This window comes from Ips typographus, linkage group LG8 (assembly GCF_016097725.1).
Source record: "Ips typographus isolate SLU linkage group LG8, UJ_Ityp_2.0, whole genome shotgun sequence".
NCBI lineage: Eukaryota > Metazoa > Arthropoda > Insecta > Coleoptera > Curculionidae > Ips > Ips typographus.
Genome location: NC_138429.1, coordinates 6,060,155 through 6,082,524, shown reverse-complemented (window position 1 = coordinate 6,082,524; position 22,370 = coordinate 6,060,155). Strand labels below are relative to the sequence as shown.

Sequence of the window (22,370 nt, the reverse complement as noted above, 5' to 3'; positions counted from 1 at the left end):
TTCTAATCTCAAACAAAATTTATAGGAATAACACGTGTTTTCATAAATAGTTTAGTCTGATAAATGTATTTACAGGAAATTTAACTGTTTTTCAACGATTTGATCAAGAAAATTGAGTAAAATGATTGCAAATGGACCAGTCAATTCAATTATCATTAAATTTAACCATTTTCCAATAGTTTGTCTTTGAAACTTTTGACTAGAATTACTTGAAATAGCAGGTAAAAACAGTGTTTGATAATAATTGAATATTTTTTAACATTCTGACTTTGAAAATTGACTAGAGTAACCGCAATTAAGCCTTGTCTAAGCCAACTTTCATAACATTTTACTGTTTTCAACGTTTTTACTTTGAAAATTGACTAGAATGACTCCAAATGGTCCAGAAGTCAATTTTCATGAATTGTACCTGTTTTTTTCAAAGCTTTGACATTGAAAATTGACTAGAATAACTTCAAACTCTCCGAAAAATCTATTTTCAGGAAGTTTGACTGTTTTTTCAACGTTTTGATTTTAAAAATTGCTTAAAATAATTGCAAAATGGGCCAGTAAGTCAATTCTCATAAATTGTGCCTGTTTTTCACAGTTTTGAAATTGAAAATTGACTAGAATAACTGCAAACTCTCCGGTAAATCTATTTTCAGGAAGTTTGACTGTTTTTTCAACGTTTTCATTTTAAATATGACTATAATGATTGCAAATGAACCAGTAAGTGAATTATCATCAAATTTGACAATTTCCAATATTGAGTCTTTGAAATTTGTAAAACCGACTTTTTGACTGGTTCTTTTAAATTTAAGTAAACTAAAAAGCCTTTGGCTGTCTTCCGGAAAAAATATTAACTCTGCGGCTTTGCGGATTTCATTTCTGCTTTTCTTTAACAAGGCTCAACTTTAGACCGACGGAAACTCTTTGAAATATCGACAGGCCTTTAAAGGCTACATTTTTTCCCGGAAGGGATTTAAAGGATGTATTATATACTGCTGAGGTTTTTTAACTAAATAAGCTTTGGGTTGAAGGTAAAAAAGTTTAGCTGCACCCATATAACAAATCTCAATAAAATAGTTTTAATGTTGTGTAAATATTTTCATTCTAAAACCATGCACAACTGTGAATGTGTTTAAAGTTTAAACTTAAATCAATTCCCAATCCCAGATGAGTGGTCGAAAAGTTGGTTCATTTCCAGATGGCAGTTTTAATTAATATGTCCAATACACTATTGTGTATTGGAGAAATAAAGGAAACTTTACTACCGAACTACAAAACGAATTAACGTTGTCCACTTGTCCACAGACAAACATTTAACGCTTTATAGCTTCCTGTTGTAATTATTATTGTTTATGTAATAAGAGCAAAAACGCCATTTACAACTGCGACTAAAAGCTTGATAGTCGCTTTACAGTGCAGTTGACCCGGAATAAAATAAATAATAGGAAGAGTGCGATTGTCTGTTGCAGCTCGTTCTGGTAAACAGCAAACAGCAGCCTACATAGTTTCTTTGAGAACAAATTGGACCATTTAAATTATTTAAAAGCGACTAAAACGAGAAAATGCACGATTAGTGGAACTTTTTCTCTGCTTAAAACCCCCGGAGATTTTAATCCAGCGCTTTTAACAATTATTACTATAAATAGCTAAAGCAGATGTTTAAAGCTTTTTATTACGTCCGAATCAAAAACGTATTTTTATATCTTGCTTCAACCAGCAAAAATTAGATAATTGGATATGAATTACTAAAATTCTCGGCTTGGCTTGGGAGTTAAGAATAGAACAAAACTTTAATAACACAAAACGCTATTGTTTGGTTTAGCTAGAGGTGGGATAGAGTTTCATTTTATGGAACATAGCACGAGATTGTTAAGAATTTAATAAAAATTATTTGTTTTATCCTTGCTGGATGGAGTAGCATTCTGTAGAAGCCCAAACATATAGCAAAACATTGTTGGATTATTATTCAGTAGCCCAAAAAACGTATTTCTTCAGTAACCAAATAAGTTTGAGTAGAATGCTCTCAAAAGAATGCCAGAAACAGAGTGGTCTTTGAACGAAATGAATTTTGTTAAACTAGAAGATTTGTGGCAATTATACCATGAAAAAACAACCTCTGAAAAACAATGGAATTGTGCTTTAACTTGATTTTTGTGCTCTACGTGTGAAGAATATTCTTCTCCTTCAGCCTCATGAAATGATTTTGGAAAAAACATACTACTTATTGAAGATGTTTTTGCAATTAATTGAATTACCTACTTAATCTGAAATCAATTTAAGCAAGTACGACAAAATCTTGTGATACTTAAAACTTTTTTAACAACCTTTTCTGAATATGACTGTGTGTACAATTTTTTTTAAATGCAAGATTTAGGCAAGCCTGGAGTATCACAAATATACAGGGTGTCTCGAATTGCACCTGTGTAATTTTAACAGCGTATTTTACATCAAAAAGTAATGCTACTTTGCATATGAACTAATGTTTTAAAGAAAAAACTAGTACTCCACTGATTTTTCATATAATCAATTTTGGATTTTCCATTCAATTTAGCTCAAAAAAACTGTCTTGGTTTTTAGTTTAAAAAGTGTTTTCAGGTTGCTGGATGGGAAATTCAATCAAGATTTCAAAAATGTGCTTAAAACAGTAATTTTCTCACTTCAAGTGGGTTTTCAGGGGATTATGTTCCTGATTGTCCTTTCAAAGTGAGTGTTTCTGTCAGTTTAAAACTTGACACCGCTTTTCTACCTGACTGTACCAAATTTTGCAGTGTTTTTCAAGTTATTGGATGGGAAATTTAATGAGGGTTTCAAAAATGTGCTTAAAACAATCATTTTGTCACACCAAGTAAATTTTACAGGCAATTCTCTCACTGAGTGTTCTTTCAAAGTGTGTCTGACACTTCAAACTTTAACACCGCTTTTCTCCCTGACTGTACCAAATTTTGTAGTGTTTTTCAAGTTATTGGATGGGAAATTTAATGAGGGTTCCAAAAATGTGTTTAAAACAGTCATTTTCCCATTCCAAGTGGGTTTTAGGCGATTTGTCTCTGACTGTTCTTTCAAACTATATTTCTGTCAAATCAAACTTTGACACTACTGTTCTCCCTGACTGTACCAAATTTTGTAGTGTTTTTTATGTTATTGGATGAGAAATTTAATGAAGATTTCGAAAAGGTGCTTAAAACAGTCATTTTGTCACACCAAGTGGGTTTTACAGGCAATTCTCTCACTGAGTGTTCTTTCAAAGTGTGTCTGACACTTCAAATTTTGACACCGCCAAATTTTGTAGTGTTTTTCAAGTTATTGGATGGGAAATTTAATGGGAGGATTTCAAAAATGTCTTTAAAACAATCATTTTTTCACACTAAGTGGGTTTTATAGGAACTTGTTGAAAATGTTGAAATTAACCATCAAAATACTCTAAAGAGAATGTCAAGAAAGTCAGAAGGATAGACATACAAAAAACCTTCTGGTGAATTTAGAAAAAAGGACGTTGAAGATGGACCATAACTTAGAAATGGAACCAAACTTCTACATCTGCTATAAGACATAATTTACAAAATCTTTGGAAAAAAAATATTGCAAATAATTGAAACTTTAAAGACAATATGTATACAACTTTCCATATATTTTCTCTAGAAGAAAGTTTGAATATCTAATAATGACTTTTATGGGAATCAGTGCAACGATTTACCAGTAATAAAAAAATTGTAATATTCATTGAGTTGTGTACCATATTGAGAACTAAAATAACAAGGTCAGGTTGTAATAACTGGCAGTATAAAACCAAAATGAAAGTTGCATAGAACAAAGGCAAATTGCTCTTTTGCTCAAAATTCATTACGGATCTGAAAGTAAAACTAAAACATAACATTTTATGCCCCACCATTAGCCTAGATAGAGCCGGTAATATTATTGCAAAATTTAGAAAATATAGAGGAAAAACTTTCCATCAAATAGAGCCGATTCCTGAGCTGATTCGCGAAAGTTAATAAAATTTTCTTTATAAATACAGTATTATTGTGAAACTCGCAGAGGAAATTGGAGCCTCTTGCATTTGCTAAATTGCTTGCCGAGTCGTCTCAGGTAATACCAGAAATATAGACATTATGGTCCGCAAACAATGTTTATCCTACATAAAGACGATTAGAATATCAGCGAAAGCAACGAGGAATCGAACGATGCACTTGCGGAAAATTGGGTTAATTTCAAAATTATAATCTTCTTAATATATCAAAGTCCTGTTAGTTAGCGCATATTAGAAAGCAAGCTGATTTAGTAAAGTTTACTCTGAGCTGAGCAAACAGGAGTTGAAACGGTCAAAGGGGATAGCCATTCGTGACATACACGGTATGTTTAACTTTAATTATCTCAGTTTCTGTCATCGATCACCAAGTTAATTCTCATTTATGGGCTAACACATCAATTGCTTACAATTTAATCACCTACCTACAAATTTGGTTGAGCGGAGAAGACATTTTGGCTTACAAATTAGTAGTGATTGGTAAAATATAAATAATGTGTTTCTGGCAGTTCAAATTTTGACACCGCTTTTCTTCCTGAATGTACCAAATTTTGTAGTATTTTGTCAGGTAATTAAATAGGAAATTTAATGAGGATTCCAAAAATGTGCTTAGAAGAGTAATTTTCTTACTCCAAGTGGGTTTTACAGGCGGTTGTGTTCCTGACGGTTCTTTGTGACTGTGTGAAACTGTTTCTGGCAACTCAAACTTTGACAGCGCTTTTCTTCCTGACTACCAAATTTTGTAGTTATTTTCAGGTAATTAAATAGGAAATTTCATGAGGATTCCAAAAATGTGCTTAAAAGAGTCATTTTCTTACTCCAAGTGGATTTTACAGGCGGTTGCGTTCCTGACGGTTCTTTGTGACTGTGTGAAACTGTGTTTCTGGCAATTCAAACTTTGACACCGCTTTTCTTCCTGACTGTACCAAATTTTGTAGTTATTTTCAGGTAATTAAATAGGAAATTTAATGAGGATTCCAAAAATGTGCTCAGAAGAGTAATTTTCTTACTCCAAGTGGGTTTTACAGGCGGTTGTGTTCCTGACGGTTCTTTGTGACTGTGTGAAACTGTGTTTCTGGCAATTCAAACTTTGACACCGCTTTTCTTCCTGACTGTACCAAATTTTGTAGTACTTTTCAGATAATTATATAGGAAATTTAATGAGGATTCCAAAAATGTGCTTAAAAGAGTCATTTTCTTACTCCAAGTGGGTTTTACAGGCGGTTGTGTTCCTGACGGTTCTTTCTGACTGTGTAAAACTGTGTTTCTGGCAATTCAAACTTTGACACCGCTTATCTTCTTGACTGTACCAAATTTTGTAGTTATTTTCGGGTAATTAAATAGGAAATTTAATGAGGATTCCAAAAATGTGCTTAAAAGAGTCATTTTCTTACTCCAAGTGGGTTTTACAGGCGGTTGTGTTCCTGACGGTTCTTTGTGACTGTGTGAAACTGTGTTTCAGGCAATTCAAACTTGGACACCGCTTTTCTCCCTGACTGTACCAAATTTTGTAGTGTTTTTTTAAGTTATTAAATAGGAAATTTAATGAGGATTCCAAAAATGTACTTAGAAAAGTAATTTTCTTACTGCAAGTGGGTTTTACAGGCGGTTGTGTTCCTGACGGTTCTTTGTGACTGTGTGAAACTATGTTTCTGGCAATTCAAACTTTGACAGCGCTTTTCTTCCTGACTGTACCAAATTTTGTAATGTTTTTTCAAGTTATTAAATAGGAAATTTAATAAGGATTTCAAATATGTACCTAACAAAATCATTTTCTTACTCCAAATGGGTTTTAAATGCGATTTTCATACTGACTATCCTTTAAATCGTGTTTAAATTTCAGACTACAATTTCAACTGATTAAAATAGTTGTTGCCCTAAAATAACTCGAAAACGGTAAAACTTACAAAAAAATTGCAAGAGACCAAAAATGTTCCTAATCAACTTCTTAACTTAACACCGTAAGTTTGCAGCACCGTTTTTGCTTCAGGATTTGCACGAAAAGTATGGTAGTTCACTGTTTTTGTCACCGTGTACGCCATTTTTAAGATAGAATTTTTTACTCTACTCCGCTGAAAAGAGGAGCTCAAAACGGTTATTTCAAGTGGTTGAACCACCCTGAACTCCCATAAATAACCGAGTTACAGGGTGCTCAAATTTCAAACCACAGTTTCAACTGATTTGAAAATTCGTTGCATCAAACCAGTTTTTGCTAAATAATTCAAAAACGGTGAAAGTTACGAAAAATTTGGAAAAGACCAAAAATGTTGGTAAAGAAGAGCTAAACTCATCCCTAGAAGCTTCACAGTCCGTTAGTGCTGCTACTATACAGGGGGTGCATGCAAAGTATAGTGATTCAGATTTTTTGGCCACCCTGTAAGCAATATTTCAGATAGAAATTTTTACTTTACACCATTGGAAAGAGGAGCTCAAAGGGATTGATTTGAGTGGTTCAACCTTTGTGAACTCCCAAAAATAACCGAGTTACAGGGTGCTCAATTTTCAAACCACAATTTAAACTGATTTGAAAATTTGTTGCTTCAAACCAGTATTTGCTAAATAACTCAGAATATGTGAAAGTTGCGAAAAATTTAGAAGAGAGCAAAAATGTTTGTAAAGAACTGCTAAATTCATCAATGGAAGTGTCGCTAAATAAAAATAAGGCAGAAAGACCATTTCGGTCGATAGCCCATTTCGTAATGAAATAAAGATTGTTTATTATTATTATTAAAAATAAATATACAAGGTGTGCATGAAAAGTATGGTGATTGACTGTTTTTACACAATTTTTCAGATAGACATTTTTGCTTAACACCGCTTTAAAAAGGAGCTCAAGACGGTTAATTAGAGTGGCTCAACCTCCCTGAACTTCCAAAAATAACCGAGTTACTGGGCGCTCAAATTTTAAACCACAATTTCAACTGATTTAAAAATTTGTTGCATCAAATCAGTTTTTGCTAAATAAATACCTTGTTTTTGAATCTCATTTTTCTGGAAAGACTCTTGCTTTGCCGTTAAAATATCACTTGTTTTGAGGTAAATACGTGTGTAACAACGTAATTATTTTAGTATATTAATAGGAATAGAGGACAACAATCATAAGTAAAATATTAACAGAATTTCAATTTTTATTCGTTGGTAAGACACTGCTAACTTGTGCACACCACATCAATCCTTAAAGCTTTATTGAAACAGTTTTTAAACGTTTAAAATTTTTATAAATATTGAAATCAATACACGCGTGCCAACTGCATGTGTGTCCAACAATGTACAATTGCACTCTAGATCAAGGTAAAATTCTTTGGCAATATAAGCCAGCTCGTGGGATACCTATATTTGCGCCATTGCAATTTAGATATTCATTAATGAACCATTATTAGATACTACATTGGAAATTACACGTGCACCTACTCCGTTGTTTGCCGGATTACATTTCGGTACGTAGGAGGCTTAATAATGCAGTTTCATAAAATTGAATTGTCCAGCCTACCTCGAACGGTTTGACCTGACCTTAATTATTCAAAATTGTTCTCGAATTCGGAACGTTTTTAATAAATTATCAATTTAACTCAATTTGTACGTATAGGACATATTCGAAGGTTGTTCAACAAAGCCTAAATTGCATATTAGTCAATACGGTTCCATGATTGGATTTATAATTTGAAAATTCCTAGAATCGTCCCGCAATCATGGATTATGAATCGTTCACAATCATTCAGTAGCAAATCCATAATCGAAGTTATGTCGAACAACATTAATTTACTTAGGGAGGGTTTGATAATTTATGTTTGGAGTGAGGTCCCCTATTCCCGATTAATATGTGTTAGTAATTCAGTTTTGGAATTGTGACGTTGCTAGATAATTTAATAAATGGGTTCATTGAGGTAATAATATAGTAATTCAAATTCAAACCAGATCCAAAAAAGAGAATCAAGAGTTAATTCATCTTGTATTGCTTACATCAACTAAATTATTTAAAGACGTAATTTTTGATTTTGCTAGAAAATATAGAAACATCATGTATGCATCACAAGTTTTGCAGCAATATTAGCTCCTAAAGAGAAATCCTTCCGATTGACGAAATCTGTTGAAACGATTGACCCATATTCAGCTGACTGGATATACGTGAAAACACATTTCTCCCTTGCAACCACAGCAAAATGCTTAGAAAACGTGATTTTTCTGAACTTTTCGTATATTCGATTAGAAAATAGTTTAAGAAACTTGAGTTAAATATAGTAATGCATTTTAAAGTTTAGTAAACCTTGAAGAGGCAGCTAAAGCTTTAGCCTAAATCGTTTTAGAAACTTTTTGGTCGGAAAAACTCACTTTGAATTCTGAAAAGTCTGATAAGAATAACGTTTATGTAAATAAAAGTAAACTATTTTTATGTTCGCAATTTCGCGTGTAAATATAAAAAGAAAATAAAGAAAAATCAGTTTTATTGATTTTACAATTGCGTAAATTTTCTTACTCACAATATTCTAGACACTTTGGGCTATATTGTGTAAACAAATGAAGCCTATAACATAAAAACCTAATTTGTGGTGAATTTTCAAAGTTTCAGTTCCGACTGGACTGGAGAATCTAAAAAAATATTTTTTAAATAAAAACAAGTAAAACTATTTAACCGGAAGTAGATGTCAAATGCTGCTTAGGTTTGAATGGGACACCTTGTATATTGCATTGCATTTTTGGATTCTACACGTCAAATTTATTAATGTTATACACTTTTCTGTAACCTATTCTGATATATTTACTGTTCTATGTGAAATTTAATATTTTCAGTCTCCAAAACAATTTTTTTGTTGGTTTTTTGTATTTTGTCGTGTTATACAAGGTTTGTTCTAAAGTGGGTGAAGAAAAACGATAAAATATATTATACGGGAAGGTCAAAAAAAGAGCTCAGGTACGGCCCTGATATTTGGCACAAACCTAGCACAGTGAGTGTCAAATTTAGAGCCGTAGCAAAACTGTAGAAATAAAACCATTAAAGTCGATTTTCGCTTGCACCAAGTGGCCAACATAACGCAAAACCCATTGGAATAGTGGTGGTGTTTCAGGCAAATTTGACCCTTACGAAAATTGTCATTTGCAAAATCGGTTTTTCAAGAAATTTCCATGCATTACATCGTAGTAGACCTAGTAGCTCATGTAACCGTGTTTTCTTAATTTTCCAGGGTCAAATTAGCCCTTGCCAGTCAAAAAGTGTTTCTGGGTCACCCTGTCTGTAAACCGTAAATAACACGCGTATTTGTAACACTTTGTATATACTTTTATATGTCGATGGGCAGCCAATGAAATGAGCTTTACATTGGCGTAGAAAAGTCGGTTGGTTAGTGGTACCGTTTAGCCACTAGAGGGCGTCAACTTTGACCAATTTTTTTTCGCGCATCCTTATGTTCAATCTTCAAAAACTCGCTTAATTGCACTTTTTTCGCTATAGTTTTATACGTCAATAGAAAGCCAATGGAATGGCCTTTCTAAAAAAATCTAAATAAAAATGGATTAATAGGTTACACGGTTTGGCCGCTAGAGAGCATCAAAGTTGACTATTTTTTTATGACTTTTTTCGTGCATCCTTTTGTTCAAACTTAAATAACTCGTTTATTGGTACCATTTTTAATAATGATTTATACGTCAATAGATAGCTAATTAAATGAGCTTTCTAACTGTCTTCCAATTTGAATGGATAGGTTAGACGGTTTGGCCGCTAGAGGGTGTCAAAATTGACTATTTTTTTTATGACTTTGTTGGTGCATTCTTTCGTTCAATCGTCAATAACTAGCTTATTTGCCACACTTTGTATAAACTTTTATATGCCAATGGATAGCCAATGAAATAAGCTTTCTATTGACGTATAAAAGTTGATGGGTTAGGGGTACGGTTTTGTAGCAAGAGAAAACGTGAAAATTTTTAAAATAAAATTACAAAATTCATAGATTTTCATTGTATTCCAACGGAATTCATTGAAATCACCAAACTTTATTTATGTTTAAATTTGAATGGTAGATGTATACAAAAAAATTATTTTATGATTTTTTTTATAATATTATTTAGACGTTCTCAATTCTATTGATAGGTTTCAAAATACCAATGTACCTCCAGTAATGCCCATTAATTCCTAAAGTTTGTATACCATAATGCCCCAGCGGTTTACCCTTCGGTTCAAGCTCTGTAACTTCTAAGATTAACGAGGGAGATTTATGAACATTTGACAAACTATTCTAGACACTTTGGGCTATATTGTGCAAAAAATGAAGCTTCTAACATAAAAACTGAATTTGTAGTGAATTTTCAAACACGAATATCGTTTATTGATCTTATTTGTGTGTTTACTCGTATATCCAAGTTATATAGGTATACAAGTTTCCGTGTTCTCCCCCTTTGAGAATAAATTTTTTATTCTATGTACGTTAATAGTAGGATTCTGAGTACAGATTGTTCAATTTAAAAATAAAACAAGATAAAAATTATGAAAGGTATGAAGACAAGGCTGACTGGATATAGGTTTTTGTAAGCAGCTTTATAATTTGTTAGCTTTTTGTTGTTTAAATGCTTCTTTTTGTTTAAAATTGTAATTCTTTTTATTTTAAGTACAAATGTTTGTAAATATTGAGGTAAAACAATCCTTATTACTTTCACAAATTTAATCTGAAAGTTAAAAAACCTGAAATAGGATACTGCACGTGTGCACAGATTATTTCTGCCTTTGAAGATATAACCAAATTGGAAAACTTTGATATGTTTGCTACTTTTATGATATTCCTAACTTTGACAATTTACCAATTACCTTGATAATAGAAAAGCACTTTACCGAAACTGTTCAATATATTTGCGATATATCAATTAAGAAAGAAAAGAGCTAACCAACTGCGAATTTTCAGTCAAAAGCTAATAAAACAGCAATATAATTTCAAGTTTAAATTAATAGCATATGCAAGGTAAAACAATATGTTTATCGTTTAGTGATGTATGAATTTTAAAATTCAACTTTGAAGCTGCAATTGATTGTGGCTGTACCTTTGAATCACTGAAATGTAAAGTTAATTAGTTTACTCAGTTGTGTGAAAATAGGGTATTGACAGATTAGAACATGAAAAGTTGTGTAAATTTAGGGGAAACTGTATACTTTTTGCCAAAATGAGAAACTTTTAGAAATTTTGCTTCTACGAAAGCAAATAACTTAACAGATATCGAAAATCGAACACCTTGTGTACTAGAAGTAAATTAATTAAATGTAAATAATACATTCGTTAATCTACAAAATATACATGTGATTATTAAGATAGTCACGCAAGCAGTCTGATAATACTCATTATTAATTCAGTAGAGCTGTACTATTTTAAGTTTTTACCAGCCCAGTAGATATATTTAAACTAGTTAGGTGGTACTACTAAACAGTCTGTTCTAAGTTTGCAAAACAGCCAAAAACCTGAACATTTTCGAACTCTTTTTCGCAAAGCATTTTTTGTGTAAAATAGTTCTGTGCAGAGTTTTAGAGAAAAAAAATTGCTGCAATATGGTTGATCAAACATATTTCTAGGTGAAATATTAACCGAGATACAGCCGTTTAAAGTTCGAGTTTCTGGAAATGTTAATTAATCGTGTATTTTTTTACAAACACTTATAGTTATTTTGACACTTACAAGGGTTTTGGACCACTGTGTACTCCTTAAAGTTATCTCATTGTCCCTTATTTAACTTTAACGAAAGTGCGTGAAAGTGAGGTAATTATTGCCTGGAAAATCCCCAAGATGAGATATTAGTAGTGTTAAATTTGACAGCTTATAACTTGGTTATTTTGACGCTTACAGAGTTCCAGTTTAAACCACTGTGTAGCCCTTAAAGTTCTCATTAAATACCCTATTTAAGTGCTCTAGAATGTGTTTACTAATAGACAGATATTGCTGCATAGAAAACCCGCATTATATGACAAATTTACAACGTTAATTTTGACAATCATAACTTGGTTATTTTGGCGGTTCCAGAGTTCCAGTTTAGACCACTGTGTGCCCTTAAACAAGTATTTATTGTTAGAGAGCCATTGCATGGAATACCCTTAACATATGACAAATTAGCGGTGTTAATTTTGGCAGCCCATAACTTAGTTATTTTGTTCTGGTTCAGTTCTGGTTTAGACCACTCTTGAATTTCTCTTTGAATCCCTACATAAAGATATCATTGTTAGTGAGCTATTCTAAGGAAAACCCTCACCATATGACAAATTAGCAGTGTGAATTTTGACAGCTATTACATGAAAAAGCTCCAACGTATAACATTTTGACAGTTAGAGGCTCCTTTTGACCACTCTAAATATCCTAAATCAAGAATAATCATGTAATAGAAAAATTGGAGTGAGAACGGAAATACAACATTTCCGAAAAACGTAATTATACATATACAGGGTGATTCATAAAGAACTGGAAATACTACACGTGAAATGGTGGCGAATGACGCAAACATTCCTGGAGCTTAACTCTTGAAAGCAGGAATTGTCAAGAGAAGTGTTGACAGAACAAGCAGACAATAACGTGTTCCTGTCACATTCTACAGGTCTTTCTCTTGATAACTTCCTTCCCTCGATTCAAGAATATGCACCCAGATCCGAATGTTGATGGTTTCGAATATACAAGGTGTTAAACTTTATTTCTAAAACACTCGGAGAATAAAAACTTGAAAATGTTGGACGTTATGTTTTTTCCGATGGCTGATAGAGGACGCCACTTACAACAAATTCCACATACATTAAGGTATGTTTATGTATGTATGATATATGGTATGTCATGTTTACGTTAATGAAAATATTTAAAATGGAAAAAACGCCAAGAAAATTAATTAATTTTGTGAGTGAAGTGGCTCCCACTATGAGCAATACAAAAATTGCAATACGCATCTTATTCAGACATAGCGACATAACGACAATAAAATTTTTAACTTTCTACTTCAGATATTTTGCGAATAATGGTAAAAAAACAAATTTAAAACTTTCAACACCCTGTATATCCGAAACTATCAACATTCAGATTAGGTTAGGTTAGGTTAGGTTAGTTTCATTAGCCATCATTTGACGTGTAGTCCAGTTTTCCATTTTTTTATGAATCACCCTGAATAATATGACACAAAAATCTTGGAGAGCTTGGAGACCAGAGAATTTTTGTGTAATTTTATTATCTCGGTTAATATTGGGTTTAAAATATCGTTCTGTTAACTAAACTTTAGCAAATTTTATTCTCTACAACTTTGTACTGCACTATTTTACTTAATGTGCTTAATTTAGCTAAAAAATAGACATCATAGATTAACATAAAATTTCGGAATTCTTTTCCACACTTATTTTCGTTATATCGACTGAACTATAAACAGAAACACTTTATATTACTGGAAAACGCATTTATGGCCTGGATAAAGAAAATATCAAAGGAGAAAACAAAAACCTGCAAATAAATCCTATATTTCTGTATCACAAAAGAAACTGATATTAAGCTTGGAAAGTGGATATCGCTTCGTTTGGGAAAAACCTCTAAAATATTGCTTTTTCTTAAAAAAACTGAACGGATAAAACGTATCGAAAGGGAAATACCTTTTATTTTCATTTCAAACCTAAATAAAATTATTTGTTTGCTTTCGTACAGAAAGCGTACTAATAAATTAGAAAGTCGCAATTCACAAAACTAAGATTGACTAGGGAAATAACATTCAAGTTTTAATTAGGAAACTTTTCAAAAAATATCACCGCCCCCGTTTTTAATAAACTAAAGTTATAAGCGTGCTTTGAATTTCAACGGTAAACACGTAATTGGATGCTATTTTGGTTAAAAACGGATCAGAATCAAAGAATTTAATGTTGTTTACAGTTCGAAATTCTTTTGAAACCAAATTATTAATTGCAATCGATTTTATAGTATACTGGAATATTATAGATTTGCTGTCTAGCTAAATGTAAACTGGTTAAAGGTTAAATGAGATGTTATATAAGATTTTTTGTTTATGTGCAAGTTTGTTGGTAAAATGTACTAAGCTGAAATGTGCCAAGGAGTTTATTATTAAAAAAAACCTAAATTATACCCATTGCGCAGGTCGTAGAACGTAATTTCACAACTTTTCAAGTAAATAGGAAAATCCTGTTGCCTGGAAATTATGACTAAAATGCTTTGATCTACAAACTGTACACAAAATAATCCTTTAAATTCGCACAGGTATTTCCCGGTAAAAAACACTTTTTTCACTTAAATGTCTCTTACTGTTACATCGTCATCAAACCGGATTAAGTATAATAATTATTGCAATTTTGAAATGTTATGTTTTGCTTGAACTTTGTTCACATTTGGCGCCGTACACTTAAAAACATGAATCTCGTGCTCGAGTTGCGCGGACGATTACCGAAACCGTAAATCCTGCAACTGGGAATGCCTGGTTCGTACTGGAGGGAATATCAAAGTCCTGCTTGCAGAGGACCTAACTTAACGTAGAGGGCTCATTTTTTTGACCTAGAAGGATCTCTCTCTATCATACACTTTGACATTTTACCTATTTTAGTATGTTAACAGGATTGAGTAACATCTCCTTAAGGTATATTTTTAATAAGTAAGTTTATTAGTTGATTTCTTTGTTGTCTTAGGCTGACACATAAAATTTGAATAATCATATTAATTACAATAATAAAAAATATTCATATATTAACATTGAAACATTTATGCCTTCTGGGCAGACTAGATAGACTTGATTTTTACTTTCCAGGTCATTTAAAAAGTTTTGTGTACTCAACAAGTAAGTCAATGTATTCGAAAAACTTTAGGAAAGAATATTTAATTGTTATAACGAAATGAAACCTTCAGTACCTACTATCTTTCCGGCCTGTAAACCTTAATTTCATTAAAAGACTGATGAGGTTATTCAAAAAATGTCATGCACGGTGTCCATTTTGAACAACTCTGACAATACTATACTTTATCAGCTACGTTTATTTAAATTGAATATTGTTGGTTTTTGTTATTGTGAGTATTGTTATAGTGTTGTTATTTCAATAAAACTTGTAAAAACTCAATTATTCTTAACTAAACCAAAAATGAATTCAGTGGCTATGCCAGTTAGTTTCTGATATTGCCAGATAGTTTCTGGCATTGCTAATTGATTTCTTGCAATTGTCAAGTACTTTCGGAGATGCCGGATAATTTCTAACAATGCCAGATAGTTTCTAAAAATGACAAATTGTTTCTGGAAATTATCAGATAGTTTATGGAGAAGCCAGTTAGTTTCAGGCATTGCCAGATAGGTTCTAACAATGTCACATCGTTTTTGACACTGCCAGTTAGTTTATGGCAAATAGCGGATAGTTTCTGACAATGCAGGTTACTTTCTAGCATTGCCCCATAGTTTCTAAAAATTTCAGATCGTTCCTGGTAAATCTAGTTAATTTCTGGCAATTCCGATTAGTTTCTGGCTTTGCCAGATAGTTTATGGCATTGTCAGATAGTTTTTAACAATGTCAGATCGTTTCTGGAAGTGACAAATTGTTTCTGGAAATTATCAGATAGTTTATGGAGATGCCAATTAGTTTCCGGCATTGCCAGATAGGTTCGAAAAATGTCAGATCGTTTCTGGTAAATCTAGTTAATTTATGGCAATTCCAGCTAGTTTCTGATATTGTCAGATAATTTCTAACAAAGCCAGATCGTTTCTGGCAATTGTCAGATATTTCAGAAAATGTCAGTTAATCTCTGGCATTATCAGATAGTATCTAACAAATCCAGATCGCTTATGGAATTACTAGTTTCTGGAGATGTCAAATAATTTCTAACAATGCCAGATAGTTTCTAAAAATACCAAACCGTTTCTGGAAATTATGAGATAGGTTCTAACAATGTCACATCGTTTTTGGTACTGCCAGTTAGTTTATGCTAATAGGTGGATAGTTTCCAGCATTGCCACTTAGTTTCTGGCATAGCTAGTTAATTTCCGGCAATTGTCAGATATTTCTGAAAATGCCAGTTAATATCTGGCAATATCAACTGGTTTCTAACAAAGCCAGATCGTTTCAGGAAATTGTCAGATATTTCTGAAAATGTCAGTTAATCTCTGGCATTATCAGATAGTATCTAACAAATCCAGATTGCTTATAGAATTACTAGTTGATTTCTAGCAATTTTCAAATAGTTTCTGGAGATGCCAGATAATTTCTAACAATGCCAGATAGTTTCTAAAAATGCCAAACCATTTCTGGAAATTATGAGATAGGTTCTAACAAAGTCACATCGTCTTTGGCACTGCCAGTTAGTTTATGGCAAATAGCGGATAGTTTCTGACAATGCCAGTTAGTTTCTAGCATTGCCAGATAGTTTCTAAAAATGTCAGATCGTTTCTGGTAAATCTAGCTAATTTCTGGCAATTCCAGTTAGTTTCTGGCCTTGCCAGATAGTTTTTGGCATTGTCAAATAGTTTTTAACGATGTGAGATCGTTTCTGGCATTGCTAGTTAATTTCTGGCAATCATCAGACAGTTTTTGGAAATGCCAAATAGTTTCTGGCATTGCCAGATAGTTTATAACAATGCCAGATCGGTTTTTGGCATTACTAGTACTTTTTTGGCAATTACCAGTTAATTTCTGGCTTTATCAGATAGTTTCTAACAAGGCCAGATCGTTTCTGGCATTGCTAGTTGATTTCTGGCAATTGTCAAATAGTTTCTGGAGTTGTGAGTTAGTTTTTGACATTGCCAGTTAGTTTATGGCAATTGGCAGATAGTCTATCAAAGGCCAAATATTTTCCGGCATTGCTACTTAGTTTCTGGCATAACCAGATATTTTCTAAATAATTCCAGATGGTTCCTGGCATTGTCAATTAGTATGACAGTTGTCAGTTCGCTTCTGGAATTGCCAAATAGTTTCTGGCAAGGCTAGATAATATCAACATAGTTAGTTTAGATATTTATCAAAATTTGTTTTTGCTTTTTCAATCTAGATAATCTTTCTACCTGATCAGCTTTTTGCAAAATATTGTGATTTTCGAGTTATTGACTAGTAAACAGTTGGAATTTTCAACATTTGTAAGAAATAATAAGCACCTAATAACAGAAATATGGTTGAAATTGCTAGAAACCATCTGAATCTGAATCCAATCTGAATGTCAGAAATTAACTGGTATGCTAATGCCGTTATAACTAACAGCTTTATTAATTCTAGAAATAAAGTAAAAGGGCGTGAAATTAGTCATATCATCACTAATACCACTATTTAATCACTTAAATTTTATAAAACGAATACTACAAAATCATCTAACCTAAGACGACGCTAGATTTGGGTAGCGAATATGGGAAAATCACTTTTTGAAATTAAATTACACTTAATCTACCAAACCCCTGGGGAGGCAATTCAAGTCTAGTTGCAGAATCATAATCGCAAAATTGATATGCCGTTCTATAATTGGGAAAGGGACATTTTAGAAACGTCAAATATTTATTGTAGTGTTAAGTTATACAGGGTGTTTGTACTAAAAAAGTCTTGTTTGTTCTATGCAAATCAAGTATCCACTAAGTATTATAGCCTTAAATTAAACAAAACTCCTTGAAACATTTTAGATCATTTATAAAAGGTCTTTGTTGTTTTATTTGCATATGATACTTCGGAACTAGTAGAATTCTTATATTGTAGCAACAGAAATAAACTGTATCATGTTGCAAACAAAATTTAATTTAACTTTTCAGACGTAAATATCATTACAAACGCAGAAGCACAACAAATTTGAAGAACTCTTAAACTTTTCATCATTAAGGAGCTTTACGTCTAAATTTAGACAGTTTGAATTATCAACAATAACAGCGTCCTTTAACTACTATACGAGAACTTGACGTGGGCAGTCATAGAGGACAGCAAAATAAGTAAAATCTTGTTGTGGAGGTTGCAGAATCGATAAATTGCATCAAAGTTCGCAAACTAACACTCTGACTAACCAAGTTCATATGTTCCCTCAGTTAATTGCGACTGTTTGAAATCTAGTTATGGAAAAGCTGCAATTTGATGCCTTTATAGAAGTAATAGTCTAAAAATATTTTATTACTGAATTGGTTATTAATAATTTGGTCCACACGATGGTACTTGAATTGATCACCATTCTGAAAAATTACTTTTTAATTTTATTATTTACTTTTTTTTACACTTCTGTATGTCAGTCAATCAATATTATCAGTTGAAGCTCATTGTCACATGTATTTACATAAGCAGCAATTTTTTACGTCTACACATAATGTTCAAATTGTTTAATAATTTTGCAGAAAAAACTAGATACGCTAATCATTTTTCTTAAAATGTTTGTTCATTTTCCAGAAATAAAACGTTACACGTGTACACTTCAAGGTACAGAGATTTCAAAGAAATAGTCTTGCTACTAACTCGTTGAAAAGTCGGTTCAATTTCACTCATTTGAAACTTCTAACAACTGATTTACAGGACCTTATTGCACTTGAACATGTTTATCAAAACGCACTTACGTTAACAATAAACTTGACATTTTAAAGTACAACGAACGGATTTAATGTTTTGCTAAATGCTACGTCTTCTGTTACAAAGTATGTTTTGGATTGCTGTTCCTTTTACGTCAAATTTTCGCTTTTTTTTAGGTACAGCAACTTTCCTGCTAGAATTCTTTTAAAAACTACTTTACTAACTTTGTAAACTCTGACTGTAGCTGGAAAGCAAATCTCCGAACTGCTTCAAACATTTTCAGCTTTTGTAACTCTTCGATAGCAAATTTAGACAAATTTGTGAAGCAGTATAACATTATAGGTGCAAGTTTCCGGAACATGCCGGAAAGTATTGATCGTTTCAGGGATGCTAAAGCCGAACTTCGAGGGATTACAATCGTTTAAAAATCCGCTTTGGATCAGGACGAAGCACCACTATTTCTCGAGCAAAGCTCTTCAGAAGCAAGCCGATCTCGAAAATAATTCTTTGAGCTCTGCTGACTAGCAAAACGGGTCAAGTGATGCTCTCCAACTGGTGTCAGAATAGTGGAACGTACTTTAAAAGGTCTTTACATCATTATACAACAAAAATAGTAAAAGTAACGAGAGAAGGCAATTAGTAGAAGTTACTCGATTAAAGTGGTATCAAGGTAAAAATATTAAAGCATGTATTGAGCAAAATCGTTATTAATTACATATTATTAAATTTGCAGTTTATTACTAGTTGCAATGTAGCAAAGTTTTGCTATCATCAGAACGTAAAACGTTTTTACGGTAACTGAAAAATAACCAAGAAGAAGAAGAATTTTGAGAATTTGAATGTAATTTTCAAAAAAAGTCAAAAACCAATTTTGAGAATAAATATCTCGAATATGATTAGATTTTCGGAAACTTTGCCAGGGATCAAAAATATTCAGAATGCTTTTTTCCATCCTACTGACTTACACCAAATTTACGTATTGAGAACGAGATAAACGCGGTCACCACTTGTTGCTCCTTTGAAGCTGTTTTGTTAGTGATGAGTAAATATTTTACTTTACCAACTAAATTTGACAAGTAAATTACTGATAAAATACAAATACTGTGCTTCTGTCAGTTCAAACTTTGACACCGGTTTCCTCCCTGTCTGTATCAAAAAATGTTGAAGTATTTTTTCATCTTACTGGATAGGAAATTTTATTAAGATTCCAAAAATGTGCTTAAAACAGTCATTTTCTCAGTACAAGTCAGTTTTACAGGCAATTTTGTCCTTTCAAACTGTGTTTCTGTCAATTCAAACTTTTACACAGGTTTCTGTCTGACTATACCAAATTTTGTAGTGTTTTTTCATGTTGTTAAATAGGAAATTCAATGAGGACACCAAAAATGTGCTAAAAACCGACATTTTCTCAGGCCCAGTGAGTTTTACAGGCGATTTTGTCTCTGACTGTCCTTTCAAACTGTGTTTCTGTCAGTTCAAATTTTGACACAGCTTTTCTGTCTGACTATACCAAATCTTGTAGTGTTTTTTTTAGTCTATTGGATAGGAATTCAATGCAGATTCCAAAAATGCGCTTAAAACAGTCATTTTTTCAGTTCCAGTGGGTTTTACATGCGATTTCGTCCCTGACTTTTCTTTCAAACTGTGTTTCTGTCAGTTTAAATTTTGACACCGCTTTTCTCCCTGACTGTACCAAATTTTTGTAGTGTTTTTTCATGTTGTTAAATAGGAAATTCAATGAGGACTCCAAAAATGTGCTAAAAACAGTCATTTTCTCAGGCCCAGTGAGTTTTACAGGCGATTTTGTCTTTGACTGTCATTTCAAACTGTTTTCTGTCAGTTCAAACTTTGACACCGCTTTCCTCCCTGACTGTGTCAAATTTTGTAGTATTTGTTTATGTAATTGGATAGGAAAATTACTGAAGATTTCAAAAATGTGCTTAAAACAGTCATTTTCTCAGTACAAGTGAGTCAGTGTTACAGGCAATTTTGTCTGACTGTCCTTTCAAACTGTGTTTCTGTCAATTCAAACTTTGACACAGGTTTCTGTCTGACTATACCAAATTTTGTAGTGTTTTTTCATGTTGTTAAATAGGAAATTCAATGAGGACTCCAAAAATGTGCTTAAAACAGTCATTTTCTCAGTCCCAGTGAGTTTTACAGGCAATTTTGTCTTTGACTGTCCTTTCAAACTGTGTTTCTGTCTATTAAAACTTTGACACAGCTTTTCTGTCTGACGATACCAAATCTTATAGTGCTTTTTATGGTGTTGAATAGGAAATTTAATAAGGATTCCAAAAATGTGCTTAAAAGAGTCATATTCTCAGTTCAAGTGGAGTTTTACAGGCGATTTAACCAGTCGGCAAAATATTGAAATTGGTGTATATTGCATATACTTTGAAAAGGTTTAAAAAAGTGTAATTACTATTTTAAATTGTATTCGAAGGATTTGCTTCATTTTATTCACGATTATTTACGTTATTATGTTATGTGTTTGTTAAATATATAATTATTTTACTGTTTTAATCGTTTTAACCTAACTTTTAAAAACCTTGTTCAATTATAGAACTTTTATTGCAACTAGCCAAATTCCAAACTAATAATAATACTCAATAGTCAATCCTTATTTCCATAAATCAAACAAAGTTATGCACTTTATATTAAGTTAACTTTTTTCAGTTCTCTTGTTTGATTTTTGTCAAACTATACAAAAGTAAGTCAACGTAAAACTTCATACATATAATAAGTTACGTTACAGATTGTCTAGGTCAAGGCGGATATTGCTTTAAGTTATGACAATAAACTGGACTTCTTCATAAACTTACCGTCAAATGCAGGTCTGTAGAAGATGTAGAATATAATCATTAATGAATAGGCAAAAATTGCTAAACCAAGTTTTTAGGGGCAAAACAAAAACAAAAGCCTATTATTTCCAGTTGTCCTCAAAATAATTTGAAAACCTCCACAGCTGTGCCTTAACTGAAATCAGAATTCATAAAATTGGACGATATGGTGAATGCACGTTAACTTTTGTTGACCGATGGTGAAGGCGCTTTTTCGTCAGGTACAACGTTGAATTTTCAATAAATATTCCAATAAACAGTAATTGCAAGCTATACAGGGGGTGTTGTAGTGTCCTAAGAGCAAAAATTGTAAAAAAAGCGTGATTGCCGGTGCATCTAGTCTAAAATTTGCTTCATGCAAATGCCAAAAACCAAAAATTGCCTGAAATCTACCGAGTGTAAAAAATTGCAAAGCTAGTGACAAAATAGCCAGTCAAAAAACAGCAATAATACATACGATCTGTCCAATATGTTTTCGTTCTCCTTGAATCTGCAAAAACATTAAAATTACTCTCAAATTAAAAATTACCTCTATAAAAATCCACTTAAAAAGATTTACTGCAGTATTGTTTGGTATATAATGGTAATTTTTAACAGCAATATTAAAAGACAACACTCAGATCAGTTATCATTGTGAATAAACCTACTTATTAAGTTTTACCATTATAATCATCAAATAATTAAATACAAGATTAAGTTACATAAATTAATTATAGAAACGTTTGTAGAAAAACCTCCTCATTAATCAATTTTTCTCTATTGTTATTAGTGACCGCATACTTTGTTAAGTAAAATCGTAGTGCATGCGCATTGTAGCAATTTAATATCGATTTAAAAACCACATTTTGCAGTATCGACAAAACTGAAAACTCCATTTTGTTAAAGTTCAACTACAGATGGCGCTCTTATTGATAGAAGAAGTTAAATATTGATTTTCAGTATTATTATCTCCCCTGCAAATAAGATGAATTCACACATCACAGCCAGTTTAATACTGTATAGTACTGTATTAGGTAATAGTTTTTAGATTTAGTGATTAACTAAAATAACTTTACTAAACTTCACTTTGTATATTACT

The 22,370-nt window shown here is 32.3% G+C and overlaps 1 protein-coding gene across 12 annotated transcripts in view; it reads right to left on the bottom strand.

Annotated features, from left to right (window-relative positions):
- Positions 1-22,370, bottom strand: part of dnc (phosphodiesterase dunce) — a 341,190-nt gene that overhangs the window by 85,355 nt on the left and 233,465 nt on the right. For 11 of the 12 annotated variants that reach the window (XM_081985111.1, XM_081985112.1, XM_081985118.1 and 8 more), the window contains one exon: positions 21,750-21,782. The exons of the other annotated variant lie outside the window; for it this stretch is intronic. In XM_081985111.1, coding sequence (XP_081841237.1) covers positions 21,750-21,782 — 33 coding nt within the window. The remainder of the gene's footprint in view (positions 1-21,749; positions 21,783-22,370) is intronic. 12 annotated transcript variants of the gene reach the window in all.